The sequence below is a fragment of the Leopardus geoffroyi genome, chromosome B1 (assembly GCF_018350155.1).
Source record: "Leopardus geoffroyi isolate Oge1 chromosome B1, O.geoffroyi_Oge1_pat1.0, whole genome shotgun sequence".
NCBI lineage: Eukaryota > Metazoa > Chordata > Mammalia > Carnivora > Felidae > Leopardus > Leopardus geoffroyi.
Window position 1 is genome coordinate 203,945,709 of NC_059327.1, and position 24,589 is coordinate 203,970,297.

General features: G+C 49.0%; 1 protein-coding gene across 2 annotated transcripts in view; it reads left to right on the plus strand.

Annotated features, from left to right (window-relative positions):
• Positions 1 to 9,642: 9,642 nt before the first annotated feature.
• The window catches only part of TNIP2 (TNFAIP3 interacting protein 2), a 35,699-nt gene continuing 20,752 nt past the window's right edge, over positions 9,643 to 24,589 (plus strand). Inside the window, exon 1 of one of the 2 annotated variants that reach the window (XM_045474772.1) lies at positions 9,643 to 10,007. In XM_045474772.1, the coding sequence (XP_045330728.1) occupies positions 9,729 to 10,007 (279 nt within the window). In that variant the 5' untranslated portion in view covers positions 9,643 to 9,728. The remainder of the gene's footprint in view (positions 10,008 to 24,589) is intronic. The other variant, XM_045474774.1, reaches the window with a different exon arrangement.

Here is a 24,589-nt window from a genome sequence, read left to right on the forward strand (position 1 = left end):
TGGGAAGGAATATGTGCAAAATGCATGCATTAACAAGGATTGAGTATAAAAAGCTCCACTGGCTGGGCTGTTGGGCATCCAACTTCTGCTCAGGTCATGATCTCGCGGTTTGTTGAGTTCGAACCCCGCGTCGGGCTCTGTGCTGACAGCTCGGAACCTAGAGCCTGCTTCGGATTCTGTGTCTCCCTCTCTCTCTGCCCCTCCCCCCACCTCAAAAATAAATAAACATTGAAAAAAAATTTTAAAGCATTTTTACGAGTTATTTACAAGTTTCTACCCCTTTAGTTGAAAATGGGAACTGTATGTTACCACTAATACAACTTTAAACACGTTCTAACTCACTAACAACTAAATAAATACAGATGAGAACAATGAGATGGCTTTTTAACAAAAACTTCCTGAAGATAAAACTGTTATTCGGCACCGTAATATCTAAGGACAGGTAAAAGCAGCATTTGGTTACTACACGCCCGTGTATTTACTTATTACAAGGAGAATCTACCTTCACTCTTTCTAGGGCTGCACAAAAATGAGCCGGTTTTGAGGCACACGTTCACATCCTGCCAGTTCACCAACGAGACAAAATTGGGCACACAACTCATTTAGAGTGTGTGTTTTAAATTTAGTTTTGACTCATTACCAGAGTTTTACGCGCATGAAGTGTAGAGAGCTACATGGTTTTACAAGTCTTCTTATAAAACACAGCCGTCCCTGCACCCCTCATTTTCCATGGCAAGTTTGAGCTCATTCTTTTGGTTTCACTTCCATATTCCCAAGTAACACACTTACGTTGCCACTTCCTGACCTCTGATATCACTACATCATCATTTTGTTCAGACCAATGGTCATGGTTGGTAGCGTGATGCTAGTTATAAACACCACTCACGTCTGAGCCATGTAATATGTGCTGACAGCTTTTCCTTTCTTGATCTACTTCTCGTTTGCCCTGAAGTTAATGTCACCTTTTTTTATGTTGTTTAATTTCTCGCAACAAATTCAACTCTAAATTCTGTCAAATGTCCAGCTCTCCCCCAAGATCTCCTGGTGTGTGATGTATCCTATCAACTCAAAATACACCCTGCTTTCTCAGCTGACGGACAGCCTTCACCCCGGGACCTGCCTGCCCCAGCACTGCGACATCCCTTCGTCCTTCTCTCTGCTGAGGATTTCCTGTGTTCTCCATTCCGTGACTTCCCCTTTCTTGATTTCCCCCCTCTGTTTGGTGGAGCACACCCTCAAGCAGCTTCCTGAGAAAGGGCTCTGGGGCCTACATTTTTTGAGGTCTTATCTTTCCGAAATATGAAAACAAATGTAAAGAAACCTCACTACAGTGGCCTGGGGATACTAGAAGGGAAGGCTGGCAGGGGGAGCTGGAACATTCAGTGTGGGCTACAGGAAGAATTGTCGACTACAGATCTCTAACAGAAGCATCCTCAACAGTCCCAAATCATCAATGACAGGTTTCAACAGGGAAAGATGGACACTGCACCTTCTATAAATCAACTATATTGCAACTCAGCCAATGAGAAACCCTCATCACCCTGAACTCTCGCTTTTCTCCAACAGACTTTTGTTGGAAACAGCCCCTCCCAACTTCCTCCTCCTTCTCCGTAAAATAATGTCCCCTCCTTTGTCTGTTGGACGCACCTATGATTTTGTTGTAGCTTGCTTGTCCTGAATAAACCCATTTTTGCTGGTAAAAAGAACCTTTAGTCTTTCTTCTATCCTCTCTCTTGATTAATAGTTTGGCTGAGTGTAAAATTCTGGCTTAGAAAGCATTTGAGAATTTTGAGAACTTTTATCCAGATGCAAGTTTTGCTTTTGTGAAGTCTGAAGTCATTCTGAGCCCTGTCATTTGTACAGTATCCATTACTTCTCTCTGGGTGCTTGAAAGAACTTCTCTTTGTTTCCAGTGTTCTGAAATTGCCCTTTACTGGGCCTTTAGTATGCACCTACTCTCACACTTGGATTTGAGCGTTCAGTAGATCCTTTCAATCTGGAAATTCAGGTTTAATTTATGTGAAGGTTGTTCAAGTATTTCTTCAATGCTTTTCCTCCCGCCTATTCTCTTTTGAGAACTCCTGCCACGTAGATGTCACACCTACTTGACCAGTTCTCTAACACTTTCCTCTTATTTTCAACTGTTTGGTCTACTTTCTGCAAGATTTCCTCAATCCTAGCTCTCAGCTCTTCCACTGGGTCTTCAGTTTCCATCATCATGTTCTTAATTTCCAAGAGCTCTTTATATAGTATATATACTATATATATAGTGCTGCCAAAGCGAGCACTCCAAGAGCTCTTTATAGTTGGTGAATATTCCTTCTTTATAACACCTAGTTCTTGTTCCATGACTATAATTTTTTCTTCCTGAGGACATTAATGATGGATTTTCTAAGTCTTCTTCCAGCATAGTCCTTGTCTCCTCCCAGGTACCCCTTTCTGTTTGCTTCTTCTTGATCTTCCACATCACAGGTGTCCCTCAGATGTCTGGTCATCCTGGCTGACTGTTCAGGCTGCAGAGTGGGACTCATGAATGGGGCTTGCTGACTGTCAGTTTTGCCATGGCACCCCAGTATCTCCTGGCTAATCAGATGTGCTGGAGAAAATCTCTCTGCTGTCCTGCCTGGAAGGGAAAGGCCCAGATTCTAGTGTTCTGGAGGTGGGGAGCGGGGGCAGGTCTGGGGGTTCAGCATTGTGAAAATGTGTGCTGCAACCTCTACCCCTTCTGCCCCCTGGCCCCCAGTCCAGGGACCCTCTGTCCAGTCCAGTCCAGCATAGAAACCTTCAGTGTACAGCCTGGTGGGGGAAGTCCAGAGGCCCAGGTGTGGGTGGGCACTGTAGATGGATCTGGTTCTCTGCCATTTCTCCAGCCAGCCACTGTACCCACACGTCTAGAAGTCCCCTGGGCCATGAATTTCTGAGCCTTTTAGAAGGAAGTGTGAGGCACTGGGGTCAGGAGGACATGGGGAGCTCCGCCTCTGTTCTGGGGCTACCAAGGCTGGAGTTAGTCCCTCTCTCTGAAACCCAACGTCCCCATGCATTGGGGAAGGACTGCATTTTCCCTGGGCTCTTCCCACCTGAAGGGACTTTACATCTGAAGTTTTTCCAGAGTTTCAGCAAACACCTGAGGAGCCCAGCTGATTGCTGGGGACTTGACTTACCACCCCAAGGCCTTCACTCTGGATTTGCCTGTCCTCGGCGGTCTGTTTTCAAAAATCTTTGTTAAAAATTACCCTAATCAGCATTAAGCTTTCACATTGAACATCATAACTCTTAACAGATAACACTTCAGCATTCACCAACACCTGTATTGACAGGTAACAGCTTGGTTATCAGCCGACACCTCAAATGTCAGCCAATACCCTTGCCATCACCAAGAAGAAGGCTGTGTCTGGGAACGAAATACATTCATTCTCCTGTTGGGGGCAGGGATGGAGGAGGGGGTGGAGGGTGGCTCCTGGGAGAAGGAAAACACTCCCACAAAGAATGGAGGAGCCGAAACCCCAGAGCCACCATAACCATATAGCCTAAGGGACCAGCTGGGGGCTCCGGTGGGCATCACCTTCACAGGTGAGGTTACCTCCACATCACCCTCATCCAAATAGGATGACTTCCCCAGGGCAGGGCCCACATGCTAGCCACATGGTGGGCACGCGGTACAAATGTGTTTAATACATAATAAAAGCAGGCTGTGCATGTCTTTTCTATGGGACAGGTGCATACACTGGCACCAAAGAGAGGGGACATTTGTCAAGGCTCCCCGCCAGGGCTGCACTGGCTTCCTGCCCCTCCTGTCCTCAGCTGCCATCACCCATACCCACCTAGCCCTGGAGTTTGACAGAGGTGTCCGGCCTCTAGGTGCTTCTTCCAAACCTTGGGACCCTGGCTAAGAGACCCCTGCCTTACTGAGCCCCTTAGAAAACTCCCACCACCCAGGTCTAGAAGAGGACACTGAGGGTCCCAAGAGTTGGCTTCTTGGCCCAAAGCAGGGCTATTTGGGCCTCTCTGCCTCCATAGGACGAGAACCTTCCTGAATTCACTCTGGGGCCAAAGGGTCTGAAAAAGATGTCCTAGCACTAAATAGCAAGATGGAGAAAAAATGATGTTTCCAGAAGGGCTTTTGGGGATGTAGCATCCGTGGGGGGCAGGGAGGGGCCTGCAGGACTGGACTCAAAGGCTGGCTGGGAGGAAGGCAGCGGGAGGGGCAAGCTGAGTTGGGGAGTACCCTGTGGAGGAGGCCCCAACCCTGCAGGACCACGGGAGCTTGCTTGAGCTCCAGAGACTGGCAAGGAATATGTCTGTGTAGACCTTCTCCTGGCTCCCCACCCCCAGCAACCCCTTGACACTGGAGCGGGGGGGGGGGGGGGTGTCCCAGCTCAGCCTTGTCAAATCATTAATTCACTCCCGCGTGCCACACATATTTACTGAGCACCTAAACATTTGCTTATGTCACAAACCTCGGCTGAGGGCATCCCACACACAGCGCTATGCCTGGGGCTAGGGCGCCACAGTGAGCAGGCTGGCGGGGTCATTTCCCCTCTGCACCCCACCTCCCGCATCCCAGGTGAGGGCAGCGCCACCCACCCGCCTCATTGCTCAGGGGCATGACTTCAGATCCTCCTTCACTTTCTCTCACACCCCACCCCAGTCTGTGTGTGTTTCCTAGAGCTGCAGCAACCATCACACCAAACTCAGAGGTTTAACACAGCCCGAATATATTCTCTTACAGTTCTGGAGATCAGAAGTCTGCCACGGGCCTCACAGGGCTAAACTCATGCTGTCTGCAGAAGTGCATTCCTTCTGCAGGCTCTCAGGGCAGAACGCCTTTGCTTGCTTCCCCTCCCCCGCCCCGGGACTGCCGCACTCCTGGGCTTGTGGCCTCTTCCCCCATGCTGAAAGCCCCAACCACAGGTTCAGTTAGTCTCTGGGCCTTTCCACAGCTGTTCCCTCTGCCAGGAAGGCTCTTCCCTCAGAAATCTGCAATTCTCACTCCTTCACCTCCTGCAAGTCCTTGATCTAAAGCCTTACTGAACACTACCACCTGCCTCTGTCCCAGCATTGACAGCTGCCTGAGCCTACTAGGGAAGCAGCAACCTCTCCCAAACCAGATCACCCTGTGAGACAACAGCACTGGCCTGTCGAGGGCCCCGGGTCATCATACTTCGCTCTCCGTTTTCTCCCCCTTGGTCTAGCCACAGCTGAGCTAGTGCACTCAGATCGAAGGCTTCTCCCACGTGTGGTTGGGATGCTTTCAGTGGCAGAGCGACAGGGAGGTAGATTGCAGACCATGGGAGGAGGGACAATGGCTGAGAGCAGGGAAGTGTCAGACGCATCTCTTCCCCAGGGAGAGCTACATCCACGTGTGTAAATATTTCAGGGCTACACATCATGCGCTAAACCATGAAACAGACACGTTCTCTCCTTGTTCATTGGCAAATACACCCATCCTGCAGCATCCTGGAAGGCTAGGTCTGGGTTCACAGTCTTGGGCTCTCCTGAGTTCTTTGCACGAACAGTCAACATAGAGGGAATGTTGGCCTGAGCCCCTGTTCTGAGACCTTCAGTGTCCCCAGTATGTACCCCCTCGAAGGGTTCATCAGCTCATGACCACTCTATCTAGGTATCCCTAGGGCCACACACACCAGCAGGACAATCTATCCTCGGTAGGACAGAGTTGGAGACAAATCCTGCCAGGGCCATCTGCCCAGGGAATTTCAGGTCCTGGCCCCCAAAGCGTGGTCTAGCAGTGGGGCACAGGCTCTTACAGCCATATGGACTTCTCATGTATGGGGAGGACAGAGGCAGAGGAAGGCAGAGTAGGGTCCAGGGCAGGAGGAAGATGAGGGTCATCCCCATGGAGACCAGACATCAACAAGCTCACCCTAGGACGACACCACTTGCTAACAACCCCCTTCTCCAAAGCCCTGGGGCCCATGAGTTCCCTCTCTCAATCTCCTTGGACACTGTCTTAGGGAGAGAAGCAGAGGACAGAGGCGGTGTGCCATAACAAAGTCTGAACAAACACCTCCTTTCAGGCCCATGGAAGCTTTTGGATGTAACCACACTTTAGACCAATAGGACTGAAGTCAAATTCTCCCCCTAACACACTGGGGCCTACACAAGAGAGAGCAGGTTGGTATCTCTACCTCTGTGATGAACTTGGTGATGAACAAGATTGTTGAGTGATATACAGATGAGTTCTAGCCCAGCGGGGGCAGGCTGCATGTGCAGGGACAGTCAGGGGCTGGCTCAGCGATGATGAGACCCCTGGGCATCCACACAGGGTGGGATTTGCACCATACTTTGGGTCCTGCCTGAGGCTCTTGTCCCCAGGCTGGCTGGCCCCTGGAAGCACTGGCCCACATTGCCCCCTTGTGGACACTCATGTGGCACACCCTTTTCCAGGCCCTCAGAAGGCTGAGGGTACAGCCTGGGCATCCTGGGGCCCGGAGCGCCCTCTTGTGAAGGAGGGAGGAGGGCAGCCTAGGTTACCAGTCAGCCCAGCACCCAGGCAAGTCTCCTTGGCCCTGCTGGGGCCCTTTCCTTGGTGTCAGACGTCCCTGAGCTCTGGCCAGGAAACAAGCTGCCCTGAGGTACCCTGTGCCCACCAGGAACTAAATATGAATCCCACCAAATTTGCATTTTGATCACTAAGTCAAGAAATTGTTGTAGGCGCTGGGTCAGGCGTTGTTCCCCCAGGTGAGCTAATGGTGGGCCATTGGTGAGTCATTTGGCACTGTGGCAGTGTGGCCAGAGGTCTCTTGGAGGGAGGGCCTTCCAGGAACCTGCACTCACCCTGAGGGTCCGGTGCAGCCTGCTCCTCAGGGGCTCTGGCTCTCCCTGATGCTGAGTCTCCCTGCACTCAGCCCCACGCCCACTGGGGGAGAGGGTGCAAGGCCAGAGAGGGCCACATGGATAGAAGGGGCCTTGGGGACCGAAGTGGTCATCAGGACAGAAGCAAAGGGCTGCCTCCAGCTCAAACCACCAGCAGTTTAGGCTGTGTGGGGTGGGCTGGGACTGCACTGGCTGAGCACAACCTCTCCCACTTTTGGCCTCAGGTCCTAGAATAGTCCGGAATTTTCTCTCCTTTGTCTGCCTCTCAGGAGCAAATATGATGGTGGCTACAAACTACTCACATACACCATTTGGGCCATATTCATGTGTTCCCATACTTTCCTGGCTCCCAAGAGTCTACAGGGCATGTGCTTTAGTTCCACTGGCAGGATAAGGAGAGGAGGGTCCCCTTAGATCCCACTGCATTAGAACTGGGGGCAGGCCAGCCAGGAGTTAGACTGAGTAGTGGCCCCTATGTGCACATGGCAGTCTGAGGGCTTTGGGGAAGACCCGTGCCCCTCAGGAGCCCAACTGAGTATCCACATTGGAAGCTCAATCTGTCCCAGACCCATTCATGCCCTCTCCTGCTTGCTCCACTCCTGTGGGTGCAGCCTCCTCGAGGTTCTTGACCAGGCCTAGCACTCAGCCCTGAGACTGTGCCCTTTCTGTTCCCTTCACCTAGAAGGTTTTTGCCCAGGCACCTGCATGGCTTTCTCCTCCCTTCTGGTGTCCAGTCACAGGTCACCTGTCTATTTTGAGGACTCTGAATGAAAGCCAGGAGGAGTCGGGGTTGGAGCTGGGATCCCGTTGGGGTCAGAGAGGCACCTGGAGGAAGGGACGTGGAAGGGTGGGTAAGGTGGGGACTCTGACTTCCCCTCTTGCCCCTGACTGAGCCTCCCACATTGAACTTGCCCCTGGTGGCAGTCTCCCTGCTGAGCTGGACCTCAGAGAGCCTCATGTGGGGCTGAGGAGAGGTGGTCAGGAGCTGGAAGGAGGCATGGACACTGGGCCTGGGAGGCAATGTTGGGCAGCTCAAGACCTCTCTTCCGGGAGCTGAGCCAACACAGTCTGTTCTGTGACCTCCTCACTAGCGACCGCGAGCCCTGCTTCCTGGGTGCACCCAGGTGCACATCCTCTGTACGTGGCCCTGATCCCAGGGTGATGCCCCCACTACCACCTTCTGATGAGCAAAGCCTCACTCATTGGGGCAAAACAGTACAAAACAAATCAGCAGACAAAGCCCGAGGTCCCTCTAGTGATGGATGAGAGACTGGAATGTGGACTTCACAGTTGAGAACCAGGCTCGAGGGCACTTGAGTAACCTGCCCCAAGCTGTACATGTAAGAATAGAATAAGGACTCATCCCACCTCCAGCAGCAGTGGGGCCAGCGCTGTTTCTTTTTCTCCACCACTGCCTCAGCCAAACATAAGGTGTCATCCATAGCCATAGCCTCAGGGATTGTGGACTTACACTGTGTAGGACAAGTGCACCTCATCTTCTAGTCCCCACAACACCCCTAACCAGTAGGGAGGGTACTGACTCTGATCTTCCCTCTACAGAGGAGGAAGTGTGAGCTGGCTTTGCTCATACACTTGTCTGATTTACAAGCCTGTGCGTGTTTTCCCTGGGGCCAGCCCAAGCTTGGCTATGGATTACTTAAAGGGGAAAACCAGACTAGGCCTGGGTGGAAGGGGGGAGCACACACATGCAGGGCAGGGGTGCAGCCGCTGTGAGGGAGGGAACCTTTGAAAGATCACGGATGTGCCTGGGTGTCATTGTGGGGGAAAGATCAGACTGAAAAAGAAAATAGCGAGGAGTCACAAAAACCCTTGGAGTTGGTCTGGGACGTTGGGGGAAGGAAAGGGATGGAGAAGCGAGGGTAGGACAGGGCAGCTCTCTCCTATCTTAGAGAGGGGCATGCAGGGGCCACCGCCATGCAGTTGGGTGGGTAGGGCATCTCCCTGAGCTCAGGGAGACGTCGCCCCGTTCCTGTTGTTTTATGTGGCTAAGTTGGCTTGCAGCCCAGGGATTTTGACCCACGCACAGGTCCTGTACTTTGAAGTCGCCAGTGACCCATTCTTTCCCTCCCATCAGTAGCTGCATGAGAGGTGTCTCACTCTCCCTCCTCCTCTCAGCTGACTCCCTTAAAACTCCCCTCACCCGGGGAGAGGGAGGCCGGGGGGGTGGGGGGGGTGGGGAGGGGGAGGGAATTGGGCCGCTGGGACAAGCCAGCCACCCCGGGAGGCCAGGCCCCAACGGCTGGGGCCGGGAGAGAGGGCGGGTACTTGCTCTCGGTGAGGGGCGGAACCATTCTGTCGGTGGGGCGGGGCCAGCTCTTGGCAGGGGGCGTGGCCGTGCTGGCTGTCGGCGGGGGGCGGGGACGTTCAGTGGGCGGGGGAGAGGGGCTGTGCTGTCGGCGGGGGGCGGGGCCTGCTGCGGGCCGGAAGACTGGGATGTGCCGCGGGCCGCGGGCAGGGCGGGCTAGCGGCCGGTCGGGGCCGACCTTTCCGTGGGTCAGGGGCCACGCTGGCCGCCATGGGCGTGGCCGCGCCGATGGCGGGGCGGGGCCTGCTGTTGGCAGGGGGCGGGGCCGGGCTGTGGGCGGGTCTGGGCCGGCCTTTCCGTGGGTCAGGGGTCACGCCGGTCGCCGTGTGCGGGGCCAGGCTGTGGGCGGTCTGGGGCGGCTTCTCGGTGGGTCAGGGGCCAAGCGGGTCGCTGTTGGGCGGGGCCGGGCTGTCGGTGGGGGGGCGCGGCCTGGCTGTGGGCCGTGGGCGGGGCCGGGGTCAAGGCGGTGGGCGGGACGCTCCGGGAAAAGTTCCGGGAAGGTGAGCCAGTCCAGACCCGGCGCGGAAGTTGGTGTCGTCCGCGCGCCCTCCGGTAGCGGCCCGCGGCCATGTCCTCGGGGGGCGCTGGGTCCGGCGGGCGGGAGGGGGCCCCGCGCGCGGCTGCGACGCTCTGTGGCCTGTACCACGAGGCCGGGCAGCGGCTGAGGCGCCTGCAGGACGAGCTGGCGGCGCGGGATGCCCTCATAGAGCGCCTCCGCGCCCGCCTGGCCGCGCTCGAGGGGGACGCGGCGCCCTCGCTCGTGGACGCGTTACTGGAGCAGGTGGCGCGCTTCCGGGAGCAGCTCCGGCAGCGGGAGGGCGGCGCCGCGGAGGCCGCGCTGCGCCAGGTGCGGCCCTGTGGGCGAGCCGCGCTTCCTCAGACCGCAGCGGGTGTGGGCGCGTGTGGGTTTCGAGGAGGGCGAGCCCGTGTCAGGGCTGCGGGCTTGCGTCCTGGTGGGTTGTGACAGATTTGAGAGCGTGCGCTCCAGGGTTGGGTGAGGGGAGTGGGTGGCGGCGGGCTCTGAGGAGTGTGTGCACGTGCACTGTTAACCTTAAAAACAAAACTGCCCGTGACTGTTCCGGAAAGGATAGGCTTCTTTGGAACAGCAGAGAACTGCCACCCAGAACCAGCACGTTAAGGCAAAACCCTTCGCTAGGGCACGGAACGCCGAGGACGCTGTCTTATGGGGGGCGGGGGGCTGTTGTAAACAGAAAGCCCATTGGAGGAAACTGGGAGCTGGAAGTGTGGTGGCTTCTCATTGGCTGGGCTGCTGCCGGAGCCGGAGGAAACCTTCCTTCCTCCTGGGATCGTGAAGCAGTAGGGCCTCGCCAGGCCCCTCTTCCGGTGGGATCTGCCGTCGAGGAGGCGTGGTTCTCACTAAAGTTTCCTTTTATTGATTCTCACAGTTTGGGTCTGACAGGCGTGTGCCACGTTGCGTGTGAGGGTTGTGCGTGCTTGTTGGCTGGCCCGTGCTGGGTTCCGAGGGAGGAGCGTTCTGGTCAGTTCTGAGGTGTGTGTGCGTGAATTGGCTTCCGGACGGTGTGCTCCCGTGTTGTGTGGGGAGATGTGTGTCGGTTGGTTCTGAGGGGCGCGTGCGCCTGTTGGGTCTGAAGGTTGTTCTGTAGGAGGGGTGTTTTTTCCGGTTGGTTGTGAGGATTGTCTATGTGTTGTGTTCTGAGGGGTGTGCTCCATGTGTGTCCATTTTATATCTGAAGGTTGTGTTCGGTTTAAGGGTTGTGTGTGCAGCCGTGGTGGGCACGAGGGTTGTATGTCTGTGTTGGTTCTGAGGTGTGTAAGCCCCATGTGGGTTTTGAGGAGGGCGCGTGCCTGTTTTGGTCTGAAGGTTGTGCGTTCGTGTTCACTCTGAGGGTTTGTGAGGGTGTTAGATTCTGGGGAGCGTATCCTGTGTTGGGTCAAAGGGTGTCTGCCTGTGTTGGGACCTGAGGGGCGTGCGCTCACGTTGAGGTTGCGGGGCCTTGTTGGTCTGAAGGTGTGTGTGTTCCGATGTCGGGTGTGCGGCCTGTGATGCTTGTATTGGGTTGTGCGCGGGGGCGGGGGGAGTGGGCCTGGCTTTTGCCGGCGCGGTGTTTGTGTGTGTGTGTGTTGGGTTCTGAGTTGTGTGCTCCTGTGCTGGGTATGGAGCGGCGTGTGCCCGTCTGAATCTGAGGGTTGTGAGTCCATGTTGGTTTCCGAGGGGTGTCTGTGCTCCTGTGTGGGGCCTGAGGGGGGACCTGTGTTGGTTCTGAGGGGTTCGTGCCTATTGTGGGCTCTTGGGGGGGGGGTGCTCCCATATTGGGTCTTGAGGGTATGTGCCGAGCTGCGTCTGAGGGTTGGGTGTCTGTTCGGAGTGGTGGGTCCGTGTTGGGTCTGAGGGTTGAGTTGCACTTGGTTTTAAAGGGCTGGCTGTCCTCGTTGGTTCTGATAGCTGTGTCTCTCCGTCGTGGATCTGAGGGATATGGGTTTGTGTTGATTCTGAGAGGTATGAGTACGTGTTAGGTTCCGAGGGGGGTGCTCTCATCCTGGGTTCGAGGCATGTGTGCACGTGTTAGGTTTTGAGGGGTATGCTCCCAAGTTGGGTGAGAATGTTGGTGCCTGTGTTGGTCTGAGGTGTGTGCTCCCGTGTTGGTTGTGAGGGGTGTGCCTCTTTTGGGTTCTGTGGTGGGGCGTGCCTCTGTTAGGTCTAAGGGTTGCGTGTCCTTGGCTCTACAAGTGTGTGTCTGTGTTAATTTGAGAGGTGATGTGCCTGTTTGAGGTTCTTAGAGGTGTGCCTTGGGATTGGGTTCTGAGGGGTCTGTTCTTGTGCGCCTGTTATGGGTTGTGAGGGGTGTATGTGCCCATGTTGGTTCTGGGGTATGTGTGCCTGCATAAGTCCTAAGGCATTGTGTTTATGTTGGGTTCTGAGGGGCTTGTGCACCTGAGTCGCTTCGCAGTGGTGTGTGTGTCTATTTTAGGTTTGAGGTGTTTACATTTGTGTCAGTTCCGAGGTGTGTGTGTGTACACATGTTGGCTTCAGAGTGTTGTGCTCCCGTGTTTGTTGTGAGGAGTGTGTGTGCTCATCTGGATTAGAGGGTTGTGTGTCTGTGTTGGTTCTGAGGAGCGTGTATTGCTGTGTTGTGCCCATATTGGGTCCACTGGTTGTATGTCCATGATGTTTCTGAGGGGTGTGTGCCAGTGTTGTGTTCTGAGGGTTGTGTGGCCATGTTGGTTTCTGAGAGGTGTTCTGTCTGTGTTGGGTTTGAGATGTGCATGTTCAGTGTTGGTTCTGAAGGGTGTGCTCCCATATTGGGTGAGGGTGTGTGTCCCTGTTGATTTTGAGGTGTGTTTTTGCTCCTGTGTTTTGTCTAAAGGGTATTTGTCCCTGTTTTGGGTTCTGAGATGTTTGTTCATGTAGGGTTTGAGGTGTGTGTGAGCCCATGTAGGTTCTGGAGTATGTGTGCACTCATGTTGGGTTCTGAGGGATTTTTGTGCCAGGTCACATGTGTATTGAGGGGTGTGAGTAGGTGTTCATTTTGAAGGGGGTGTGTGTTCCTGTTTTGAGTTGAAGGTATGTGCTTATGTGCTCTGTGTTAAGTTCTGAGTGGTGTGTGTGCCTGCGTTGGGTCTGAGGGTTGTGTGTCCATGTTGGTTCTGAGGGTGTTTTCTGTTTGTGTTGTGCTGAGGGGTGTGTGTTCTTGTTGGTTATGAAGTTTTGTGGGTGTATTAGATATTGAGGAAGGGCTCCCATGTTGTCTGAGGAAAGTTTGTGTGCATGTGGTGGATTCTGGGAGGTATGTGTGCCCGTTTGGGTTCTGAAGTGTCTGTGTGCTCTTGTTAGGTGGAAGGGGTGGATGTGTGTCCATGTTGGCTGGGAGGGGGTGTGTGTCTGTGTTGGGCCTGAGGTTATCTGCCTATTTGGAGTTACGATGGGTGTGTGTTTGTGTTCATACCCCCTTGTTGGGTATGAGGGTTGTGTGAAACTGTACTGTGTTCTGACGGGTGTTTGCCTGTGTTGGGTCTGAGGGATGTGCACCCCTGTTGTGTTCTGAGGGGTATGTTTGCCTGTGTTAAGCTTTAGGGTTGTGTGTGCATGTTGGTTTTAAGGGTGTGTGCCTGTGTTGAGTTTTGAGGGTTGTGCGTCCTATTGGTTCTGAGGGCTGTGTATCTTGTTGCTTTTAGGCATGTGTCCTTGTTGTGTTATGAGGAGTGTGTGCCCATGTTGAGTGTCATAGGTGTGTATCCATTTTGGATTCTGAGAGTGTGTGTGTCCTTGTTGACTATGGATGTGTGTGCCCATATTGGGTCTAAGGTATCTGTGTGCCCCATGGAGAGTCGGTGTCTGCTCCCACGGTGGTTCTGTAGGGTCTGCGTGCCTGTAGGTGGGTTCTGAGGATGTGTGCACAATTGGGTGTTTTGCCTGTTTTGGGTGTGAGGCTTGTATGCCTGTGTTGGGTTCTAAAGGGCATGTGTGCTTATCCGAGGGTGGTGTGTTTTTGTTTATTCTGAGGGCTTTGTCCTTGTTGACATCTGAGGGTTGTGTTCCCTCATTGGGTTCTGAGTGGTGTGTGTCCCTTTTGGATCTGACGGGTATTTGTCTGTTTTGGTTCTGAGAGTGTGAGTGCCTCCATGTTGGGTCCTAGGGGGCATGTGACTCCATGTTGGGTTGATGAGTGTATACCATAGTCGTGTCTGAGGTTTGTGTGTGCATGTGGGGGTGAGGGGAATGTGCCCATGTTGTGTCTGTGGGTGTGTGCACCTGTATTGGGTTCTGTGGGTTGTGTATGCCTGTGTTGGTGTGCGGGTTGTGTCTGAGTTCATTCTGAGGGGTGTGTGTTTGTGTTGGTTCTAAGGGTTGTCTGTGTGTTGAGTTCTGAGGGGTGTACTCCCATGGGCATGAGGTGTGTGTGGCTGAGCTGTTTTCTGAGGGGCATATATATGCATTAGTGTGGGATTCTGAGGGGGTTGTGTACCCATGTCAGGTCTGAGGGGGTGTGTGCACCAGTATTGAGTTGTGAGAGGTGTGTGCGCGCATGTTGGTTCTGAAGAGTATGTGTGTTCTCGTGTTGGGCCTACGTGTTGTGTGCAGCCGTCTTGGGGTCTGAGGGATGTGTGTGCCTGTGTTAGGTCTAAGGGTTGTGTGTTCACGTGTCTTTGTTGGGTCCGTGGGGTATGTGTGCATATGTTAGGCTAAAGGGTTATGTTTCTGTGATAGTTCTGTGGGTGTGTGTGTGTGTGTCCGTGTTGGGTTTGAAGGGTGTGTGCCCATTTTGGGTTGTGAGCAGTGTGTGTTTGGGTTGGGTTCTGAGTGTCTCCTCCAGGAGTGGGTATGACGGCTGTGTGTCGTGTTGGGTTCTGAGGGGTGTTGTGCCCATATTGAATATGAGGGTGTGTATTTGGGTTTGTTTGGAGAATTGTGTGCATGTGTTATGTTCTGAGGACTGTATTCCATATTGTGTTGAGAAGTGTGTGCCCATTTACATGTTAGGGTTGTGTTAGGTTTAAGGTTTGTGTGTCTGTGTTGGTTCTGAGGGGTGTGTGTTCCCATGTTGGGTTCTGAGGAGTGTGTGGCCTGTTGAGGCGAAAGAGTTGTATGTCCATATTGGTTCTGAGTGCTGTGTGTACCCATGTGTTTCATGTTCGTTCTGGGGGGTGTGAACATATCTTAAATTCTGAGGCGTGTGCGCCCATGTTGTGTTCTAAGGGGTGTGAGCCTAGGTTGGGCTTTGAGGAGTGTGTGTGACTATTTGGGTCTGAGGGTTACATATTCATGTTAGTGATAAGGGATGTTCCTGTGTTGTGTCTGAGGGTTGTGTGTTAGATTCTGAGGAATGTGCCCTATATTGGGTCTGAGGGTTGTGTCCGTGTTGGTTCATAGGGCTGTGTGTGACCCTGTTGGTTCTGAGGAGTGCCTGCGCTCCCATGTTGGGTTCTGTGGAGTGCGGGGCCCGTGTTAGGCCTAAGCGTTTTATGTCTGTGTTGATTTTGAGGCTTGTGTGTCCATGTGGGTCTGAGGATTGCTTTCCATTTGGTTGTGAAGAGGTCTTTCCTTGTTGGTTCTGATTGCTGTGTGTGCCCATGTTGGGTCTGAGGGTGTGTGTTCCTGTTGCTTCTGAGAGATGCCAGCATCTGTTAGGTTCTGAGGGGTGTTCTCATGCTGGGTGCTGAGGGGAGTGTGCCAGTGTTTGGTCTGAAGGATGTGTCTGTGGTGGATTTGAAGGCTTTGTGTGCTTACGTTATGGGTCTGAAGAGGTGTGTGCCTGTGTTGCTTCTGAGGTGTGTCTCTTACTGTCTGTTTTGAGTTGTGTGTGCTTGTTTTAGCATCTGAGGTGTGAGCTCCCATGTTAGGTGTGACGGGTGTGTGTGCCCCTTTTGGGTTTCTGGGGCCGTGTGCATTCATTTTGTGTTCAAGGGGGTGTGTTCTGTTTTGGGAGAGGGGTGTGTGCTCCGTTTGGGTTCTGAAAGGTTTGCCTGTTTGGGCTCTAAGGATGTGTTCCTGTTTTGGATTCTGAGACGGGGGTGTGTGTTGTGTTCTGAGGGGTCTGTACCTGTGTTAGGGCTGAGGGCTGTGTGTGCCAGTGTTGAATCTGATGAACGTGTTTGTTTTGGGTTCAGAGGAGTCTGCTCTCATGTTGAAAACCTGAGACGTGTGTGACCCTGTGGGTTATGGGGGGTTTGTGTGCGTGTTGGATTCTGCGGGACTTTGGGTTCTGATGTCTTTGTTAGGTTCTAAGGTGTGTGTGTGCCACTTTTAGGTTTGAGAAGTGTGCACCTATGTTGGGCTTCAGGGATATGTGTGTGTGCACATGGAAGGTTCTATATATGTGTATGTTTGCGTTTAATTGTGTGTGTAGACACTAGATTCTGGGTGTGTGTGTGTGTGTGTGTGTAGTACATGGGTATAGACTCCTGGTGTGTATGTGTTCACGTTGGGTTCTGGGCCATGTGAACCCCTGTTATGTTCTGGGGTGACTTTTAGCCCCGGTTGTAAATGAATCTTTCAGTAGCAATAGCTCCCTGATGCTGGGACCCATGACAATGGCAGTGCCTGCTAGAGTGTCAAGTAACGCACTTAAGTCTTACTTTCCCTCCTCCTCATCCTTGTCATTGATGTTACGTCTGTTGTTTTGAAATACCATAAGCACTCAGACCAGGAGCAAGAGTAACAGTATTTTTCTAGAACAGCTGTTTGGAAGTGCCTCCACACGTTTGGATGAACTCTAGTGTTCCATTTGGGCCGTAGCTATCATCTTGGTTGTCCCAGGAAAGAAACTAGGTCTACAAAGGGATTACACTGCAAAAGACAATTTTCACTTCTTAGCTTTGTCCTGCAGCCAGATTGTAGACTGAAAAAGAGACTTTCCCTCACCACCACCCCCCTTTTACTATAAAAGTAATTTTGAATATCTGAAAAATAGAGGAAAGGACAGAGAATAAACTAACAGCCACTGTAATCCCACAATGTGGGGGATAACCAGTGTTAATTTCTTGGCATGCCTCCTTCCTGTTTTTCCTTTACACACTGGGTGCGGTTGAGTTCCTGCTGTCTGTACATTTTACCTCATATCACATTGCCAGTATTTTCTCATCTGCTTTGTTTTAAATGCCTCTGGAAGCCAGATGTCTCCCTCACTCCAGCTCTCTCCCTCTTCTGGGGAGAGTGGTTCATAACTCATCAGGGCAGAAGAAAAATTTAGAAGTCACCTGGTCTGCACCGCTGATCTTAGTGTCATGGACACCAGGAGCCATAGATGAGTGCAGAGTGGGGACCCGAGCACATCATATCTGCCACCCACTCGCACACACCTGCAAGTAGCAGTACTCTACCTGTAGTCTGGCGGCCACTGGTGTTCAGCCTACAGGTTCAGCACTGGCATGCTGTGTCCCCACAGCCTCTAAGCAGGTCCCAGACAGAACCAGATCTAAAGTCCTACATCTGTATGGTCCTTTACCCCAACAATGTAGGTTTTGTTTTAGGATTTTTAACTATTTAAGGAGCTTTTTAACAATCTGGTATCTTATGTGATTACATGTTTGTTGCTTACTCCTGTATCTGTCTGGGTCTGTCACAGAACCTGTGGAGGAATAGAGAGATTTCCCACTGTGCAGAGTGAAAACAATGAGAAGACTTGATCAATAGGTTGGTCTCATCAGTGGCCATGTCAGCCAGCCTGTTAGGAGCAGGGAGCCTGGGTTGGGAGACCGGGAGTTCCCAGAGAGGATGCTGGGGCTGTATCCTCAGCTGTGTAGGGACTGCCAGGTGACTGAGCTGTAGCTAGCATGTGATAGGGCCAGACCATTCTTGGGAATTATGGTTCTTTTTGCCGCCACAGTAAGACTCAAGAACGTATCTCATTTGTAACACAAGGCCTATACGGGTAACTTTACAAGCTCCTCTAGTTAAGACTTTCTGGGATAATGGTGCTAATTCACTATGTGGCCCATAACTGCTCAACCCCATCTTATCACCACCCAGGGTACTAGGTGGACCCTGCCTAGTCCTGACATACCAGCTTTCTCTCCCTTCCAGCTTTTCTTTCCCTGTTCTGCCATGCTTTCTATTGAGTGGAACAGCAAACATCCTTTACAATAAACTGTATTAGGTGTGTGTGTGTGTGTGTGTGTGTGTGTGTGTGTGTTTTGTTTGTGTTTTGTTTGTTTTTAACCATCCGTCTATCTTCATACCTTTTTTGATCTTGTAAAACTAAAACTCTTTAGCCATTAAGAAAAAATTTCCCATCCTCCTGCCCCCTAACCTCCAACCTTGGGAAGTATTCTACTCTCTGTCTTTATGATTTGATTAGGGGCCTCATAGAAATGGAATCATACAGTATTTGTCCTTTTGTGATGGGCTTATTTCACTTAGTATAATGTCCTGTAGGTTTATTCATGTTGTATCATGTGCCAGAATTTCCTTCTTTTTAAGGCCGAAAAATATTCCATTGTATGTATATACCACAGTTTGCTTATCCATTCATCTGTTGATAGACACTTTGGTTGCTTCCATATTTCAGCTATTATGAATAACACTGCCTCTATGAATACATGTGTACAAATCTATCTTTGAGACCCTGCTTTTGATTCTTTGGGGTATGTACCCAGAAGTGGAATTGCTGGATCATATGGTAATTCTGTGTAACTTTTTGAGGACCACAAAAAGTTTGGTCCTTTTTGAGACCAAAAAACTTTTTGAGAACCACCATACTGTTTTCCACAGTGCTGTACCACATTCTGTTTTCCACAGTGCACAGAGTTGCAATTTCTCTACATCCTCACTAATATTAATTATTTTCTTTCTTTCTTTTTTTAACAGTAGCCATTCTAATGGGTATGTGGTGATTTAATACAAAATGATGACAGTTTTGATTTGCAATTTCCTAATGATTAGTGATGTTGAGCATCATTTCACATGCTTATTGGTCATTTGTATATCTTCTTTGAAGAAATGTCAAGTCGTTTGCCCAGTTTTGAATTGGTTACTTGGTTGTTGTGGAGTTTTAGGAATACTCTATTGGCATACCTCATTTTATTGAACTTCTCAGATACTGTTTTTTTACAAATTGAAAGTTTGTGATGGGGTGCCTGGCTGGCTCAGTTGGTGGAGTGTGTGCCTCTTGATCTCAGGGTTGTGGGATCAGGCCCTGTGTTGGGTGTAGAGTTTTTGTTTTTTAATAAAATCTTTAAAAAAAAAAATGTTTGTGATAACCCTGCACCAAGTAACTCTTTTGGCACATTTTTCCAACAGCATTTGCTCACTTCATGTCTATGTGTCATAGTTTGGTAATTCTCGCAATATTTCAAGTTTTTCATTATTATCATGTTTGTTATGGTGATATGTGATCAATGATCTTTTTTTTTTTAATTTTTTTTTTCAACGTCTATTTATTTTCTTGGGGACAGAGAGAGACAGAGCATGAACGGGGGAGGGGCAGAGAGAGAGGGAGACACAGAATCAGAAGCAGGCTCCAGGCTCTGAGCCATCAGCCCAGAGCCCGACGCGGGGCTCGAACTCACGGACCGCGAGATCGTGACCTGGCTGAAGTCGGACGCCTAACCGACTGCGCCACCCAGGCGCCCCAATGATCTTTGATGTTACTATTGTAATTTTGGGGGGCACCAGGAACTATGCCCATATAAGACAGCAAACTTAATCAATACATGTGTGTGTTCTGATTGCACCACTGACTATCCATTCCCCCATCTATCTCCCTCTCCTCAGGCCTCCCCACTCCCTGAGATACAGCAGTACTGAAATTAGGCCAACTAACAACCAACCCTACAGTGGCCTCTGAGGGTTCAAGTGAAAGGAAGGGTCACGCATCTCTCACTTGAAATCTAAAGCTAGACATGATGAAGCTGAGTGAGGGAGGGATGTCTAAAGCCAAGATAGGCTGAAAGGTAGGCCTCTTGTACCAAACAGCCAAGTTGCAAATGCCAAGGAAAAGTTCCTAAAGGAAATGAGTGCTACTCCAGTGAGCACATGAATGGTAAGAAAGGGAAATGGCCTAACTGTCGGTAGGGAGAAAATTTCAGTGGTCTGGAAGGAAGATCAAAACAGCTGCAATACTCTCTTAAACCAAAGCCTCTTCCAGAGCAAGGCCCTGACTCTCTTCAATTCCGTGAGGGCTGGGGGAGGAGAGGAAGCTGCATAAGAAAAATCTGAAGCTTGCAGAGGTTGGTTCATGAGATTTAAGAAAGATGCCGTCTCCATAACACAAAAGTGCCCAGTGAGGCAGCAAGTGCTGATGGAGAAGCTGCAGCAAGTTCTCCGGAAGGTCTAGCTAGGATAATTCATGAAGGAGGCCACACTAAACAATGGATTCTCAGTGTAGACGAAAACAGCCTCATTTGGGGAGAAGACTGGGACTGTCATCGCTAGAGAGGAGAAGTCAGTGCCTGACTTCAAAGTTTCAAGGGACAAGCAGATTCCCTTGTTAGGGGCTAATGTAGCTGGTGACTTGAAGTTGGAGCCAGTGCTCATTTACCATTGGGAAAATCCTAGGGCCCTGAAGAACTGTGCTGAATCTACTCTGCCTGCGCTCTACAGATGGAACAACAAAGCCTGGATGACAGCATATCTGTTTACGACATGGCTTACCAAATATCTTAAGCCGACTGTTCAGACCTACAGTTCAGAAAAAAAGATTCCTCTCAAAATAATACTGCTCATTGACCTTGTACCCAGTCACCCAAGAGCTCTGATGATGTATAGCAAGATTAATGTTTTCATGCCTGCTAACAGACCATCCATTCTGCAGCCCGTGGTGCAAGGAATAATTTTGACTTTGAAGTCTTATTTAAGAAATAAATTTCATAAGGTTGTAGATGTCATAAATAGTGATTCCTCTGATGGATCTGGGCAAATTGAAAACCTGGAAATGACTCATCATTCTAGATGCCATTAAGAATATTCATGGTTCATGGAAGAGGTCATGATATCAATATTAACAGGAGTTTTGAAAAAGTGGGTTCCAGCCCTCATGGAAGACTTTGAGGGGTTCAAGACTCAATGGACGAAGTCATTGCAGATGTGGTGGAAATGGCAAGAGAACTAAAATCAAGAGTGGAACCTCAAGATGGGACTGAATTGTTGAGATCTCATGATAAAACTTGAATAGATGAGGAGGTGCTTCTTTGGGGGAGCACAGAAAGTGGTTTCTTGAGATGGAATCTACTGGTGAAGATGCTATGAAGATTGTTGAAATGACAAGGATTTAGAATGTTGCATAAACTTAGTTGACAAAGAGTGGCAGTGTTTGAGAGGACTGACTCCAATTTTGAAAGTTCTGTGGGTAGAATGCTATCAAACACCATCACATGCTACAGAGAAATTCTTTTGTTTCCTGTGCTCTGGTGTCATAGCTAAGAAAACATTGTCAAATTCAATATTGTGAAGTTTTGGCCTATGTTTCTTACAAGAGTTTTATAGTTTTAGGTCTTAAGTCTGATCCATTTTGGATTAGTTTTTGTATATGGTGTGAGGTAGGGGTCCAATTTTATGCTGCATGTGGATGTCCTGTTTTCCCAGTACCATTTGTTGAAAAAACTATCCTTTCCCAGTCTTAGCACCCTTGTCAACAACCATTTGACCATATATGCAAGGGTTTATTTCTGGGCTCCCTATTCTGTTTCCTTTGTGTAAATGTCTGTTTTTATGACAGTACCACACTGTCTTGGTTACTGTAGCTTTGTAGTCAGTTTTGAATTCGGATAGTATGAGTCCTGCTTTGTTCCTTTTTTCTTCTTCTAAGATTGTGTTGAGTATTTGCAGTCCCTTGAGATTCTATATGAATTTTAGGATGAATTTTTCTATTTCTCCAAAAATAAAAATCATCTGGATTTTGATAGCAATTGCATCGAATCTATAGATCACTTTGGGTAATGTTAACCTTAAGAATGAAACTCAGTTATTTACTAGCAAAACCATATTCGGGTTAGTAGAGAATTGCAATTCATGCAAGGTACAGCAAAACCATAAGCAAGTCCAGAGAACAAAGGAGAAGAATGCTCTTTTATAGAGGAAAGGGGGGAGCTGGGAGGGCTGTCTAAACAAACAGTCCATTGGAGTAAACGGAGTTTGAGGTGTAGTGACTTCTCATTGGTTGAGTTGTGACAGTCTTTCATGGGCTGGGCTGTTGCTGGTGGAAGAGAGAACCTTTTTTCCTTCTGCTGGGATAGTGAAATACAGTTGACACTTGAACAATATGGGGGTTATGGGTGCCGTCCTCCTGTGCAGTTGAAAATCCAAGTATAACTCCTGACTCCCCAGAAAGCCTAACTACTGATAGCCTACTGTTGACTGAAAGCCTTACCAATGACATAAACAGTTGATTACACTTACTTTGTGTTGTATGTATTATATGCTGTATGCTTTTTCTTTAAATCTTTAAGGAGGCTCCATACCTAACACGGGGCTTGGGTTTACAACCCCAGGATTGAGAGCTGCATGCTCTCCTGACTGAGTCAGCCGGGTGTCCTTACATGCTGTATTCTTCAAGTAAACTAGAAAAAAGAAAATGTCAAGAAAATTAAGAACATTCCTGTCCAGATGCAAGATACATCTTTTCCTGTTGGTTCTGCAGTTGACAAGTGGCAGGGCATGAGGGCCCTGATTCCATTTTAGTGAGGTTTCCCTTAATACTTTTCACATTAGTATTGACATTTTAACACTATTAAGTCTTCCAGTCTGTGAACATGGGGTGTGTTTCCATTTATTTCTGTCCTAATTTCTTTTCTTTAAAAAAATTTTTTTTGTTATGTTTATTTTGGAGAGAGAGACAGAGTGTGAGTGGGGAGGGGTAGAGAGAGAGGGAGACACAGAATCTGAAGCAGGCTCCAGGCACTGAGCTGTCAGCACAGAGCCTGACGTGGGGCTCGAACTCACGAACTGTGGGATCATGACCTGAGCCGAGGTTGGCCACTTAATGGATAGAGCCACTCAGGCGCCCCGTCCTAATTTCAGTAATGTTTTGTAGTTTTCACTGTACAAGTCTTCCATCTCCTTGAGTAAATGACTTCCTAAGTCTTTTATTCTTTTTGATGTTGTTGTAAATGGGGTTGCTTTGGTAATTTCTCTTTCAGATTCTTCATTGTTAGTGCGTAGAAATACTCCTGTTTTTTATTTGTTGACTTTGTCTCCTGGTATTTGTTGAATTCATTTAGTCTAAGTTATTTTGCATGTGTGTGTAATATTTAGTTTTCTACATATAAGATTATATCATATGCAAACATCATTTTACTTCCTATTTGGATGCCTTTTCTTTTTCTTTTTTTCCTACTTGTTCTGGCTAGAATGTCTAGTACTATTTTGCATAGTAGTGGTGAAAGTGGGCACTATTGACTTGTTCCTGATCTTAGAGGAAAAGCTTTCAGTCTTTCACTATTGAGTATGATACTTGCTGTGGGTGTTTCAAATATGGCTTTTATTGCGTGGAGGTAGTTTTTGCCTCAGTTGATATGAGTATGTGTCTCCCCCCTTCACTCTGTTAGTGTAGTCTATTACATTGATCAATTTTGTTTTCCTTATTTTTTTAATGAAATATGTTTGTGAACTTAAGCACAGCAGTATAATTGTGTAACAAATCCAGTGAAAAACTGTCTGATTGGAAAGGTTTAATAATAACATTTTGTTCACTCTAAGGGATTGATGTTGACTCATAGATAGAAAACAAACATCAAACACGTACATTGTGCTTCTTGCCACCTAAAAGGCTTAATTCTCAGGTCATTATTATTAGATATTTATCAACAATTGTCTAATTATCTTGAGGTATAGTATAAATGAGAATAAATGATAGGTATGTCAAGAACACGATCAATTTGTAACATGTAGAAAATAGAACTAAAGTGCAAACAGAAATAATTTAGAGCCTATCAATACATAACTAAAATGCTTAATAATTGCCCAGTTCGTCCACATTGGCCTCCGATCCTTCTACACTGCTGTCCAGAAGATAGATATGCTGCACCTCTTATTTCAAAAAGCCATGGGTAACCTTAGTCATGAGCATCACCTTTTCACTGTCTTTAAGAAAATGATGAAGCTTGCTAAAGTTGCCTTGTAGGGAGTTCACAAGGGATTTGTAGAAGTACTCTGGGCTATAATTCTTTCTCATTATTGGGCACCAATGAGAAGCAAGTGTTAAACACTGAAAAACAGTACATTTTAAATCTTGTTCTGCTTCCTAACTATGTTAGTTTGGGCAAGTCACTTAACGTTCTGGTTTTCTCATCAGTAAAACTAAAATAATAATACCTAGCTCATAGGACAATTTATGTATTTATTCATTAGTCATTAGACAGTTGTTGAATGCCTACTGTATGCCAGATGTTTTGACTGGCCCTGGGAATGCAGAAAGGATCAAGAAAGGCAGATTCCTATTGTTATGAAACTTATATACTAGTTGAGAAAACAGATACCATAGAAATAATAGCCTTTGTGGAAAATACACAAAATGGATGTATAGTACATTTTTTTATGTTATGAGGAGCACATGATCTAACATATATAAAGAGCATAGCATAATCTGCACACAGGTGATACTCAGAAGATGTGAATGTCATCTACCATTGCCAGTTAGGTGTTTATTGAGCATCTTCTGCATAGGAGTGGAATGTGTATGAGCAGGCACTATGGGTTGTTTTTCCATTTTTCCCAGTATTGATTATATTTACATTCATTTTACAAGCATGTGTATGTGTCAGGGTTGTACAAGGCTCTGGATCAGTGTTAATCCAGTATAATTAGAGTGAAGAGTGTAGAGAATAATACAGGAAGTGGCTGTAAAGTTAAATTGGAGCAGACTGAGACTGCCTTTACTACCTTATAAAGGTGTTAATTAATTGCATTCTTTTACACGCTAGGCTAGGGAAATGCAAAGATGATTGAGGTTGAAGCTTGCACTTCAAATTGTGGAATCACATAAATGTGATTCACATTATGTGCACATAAATGAT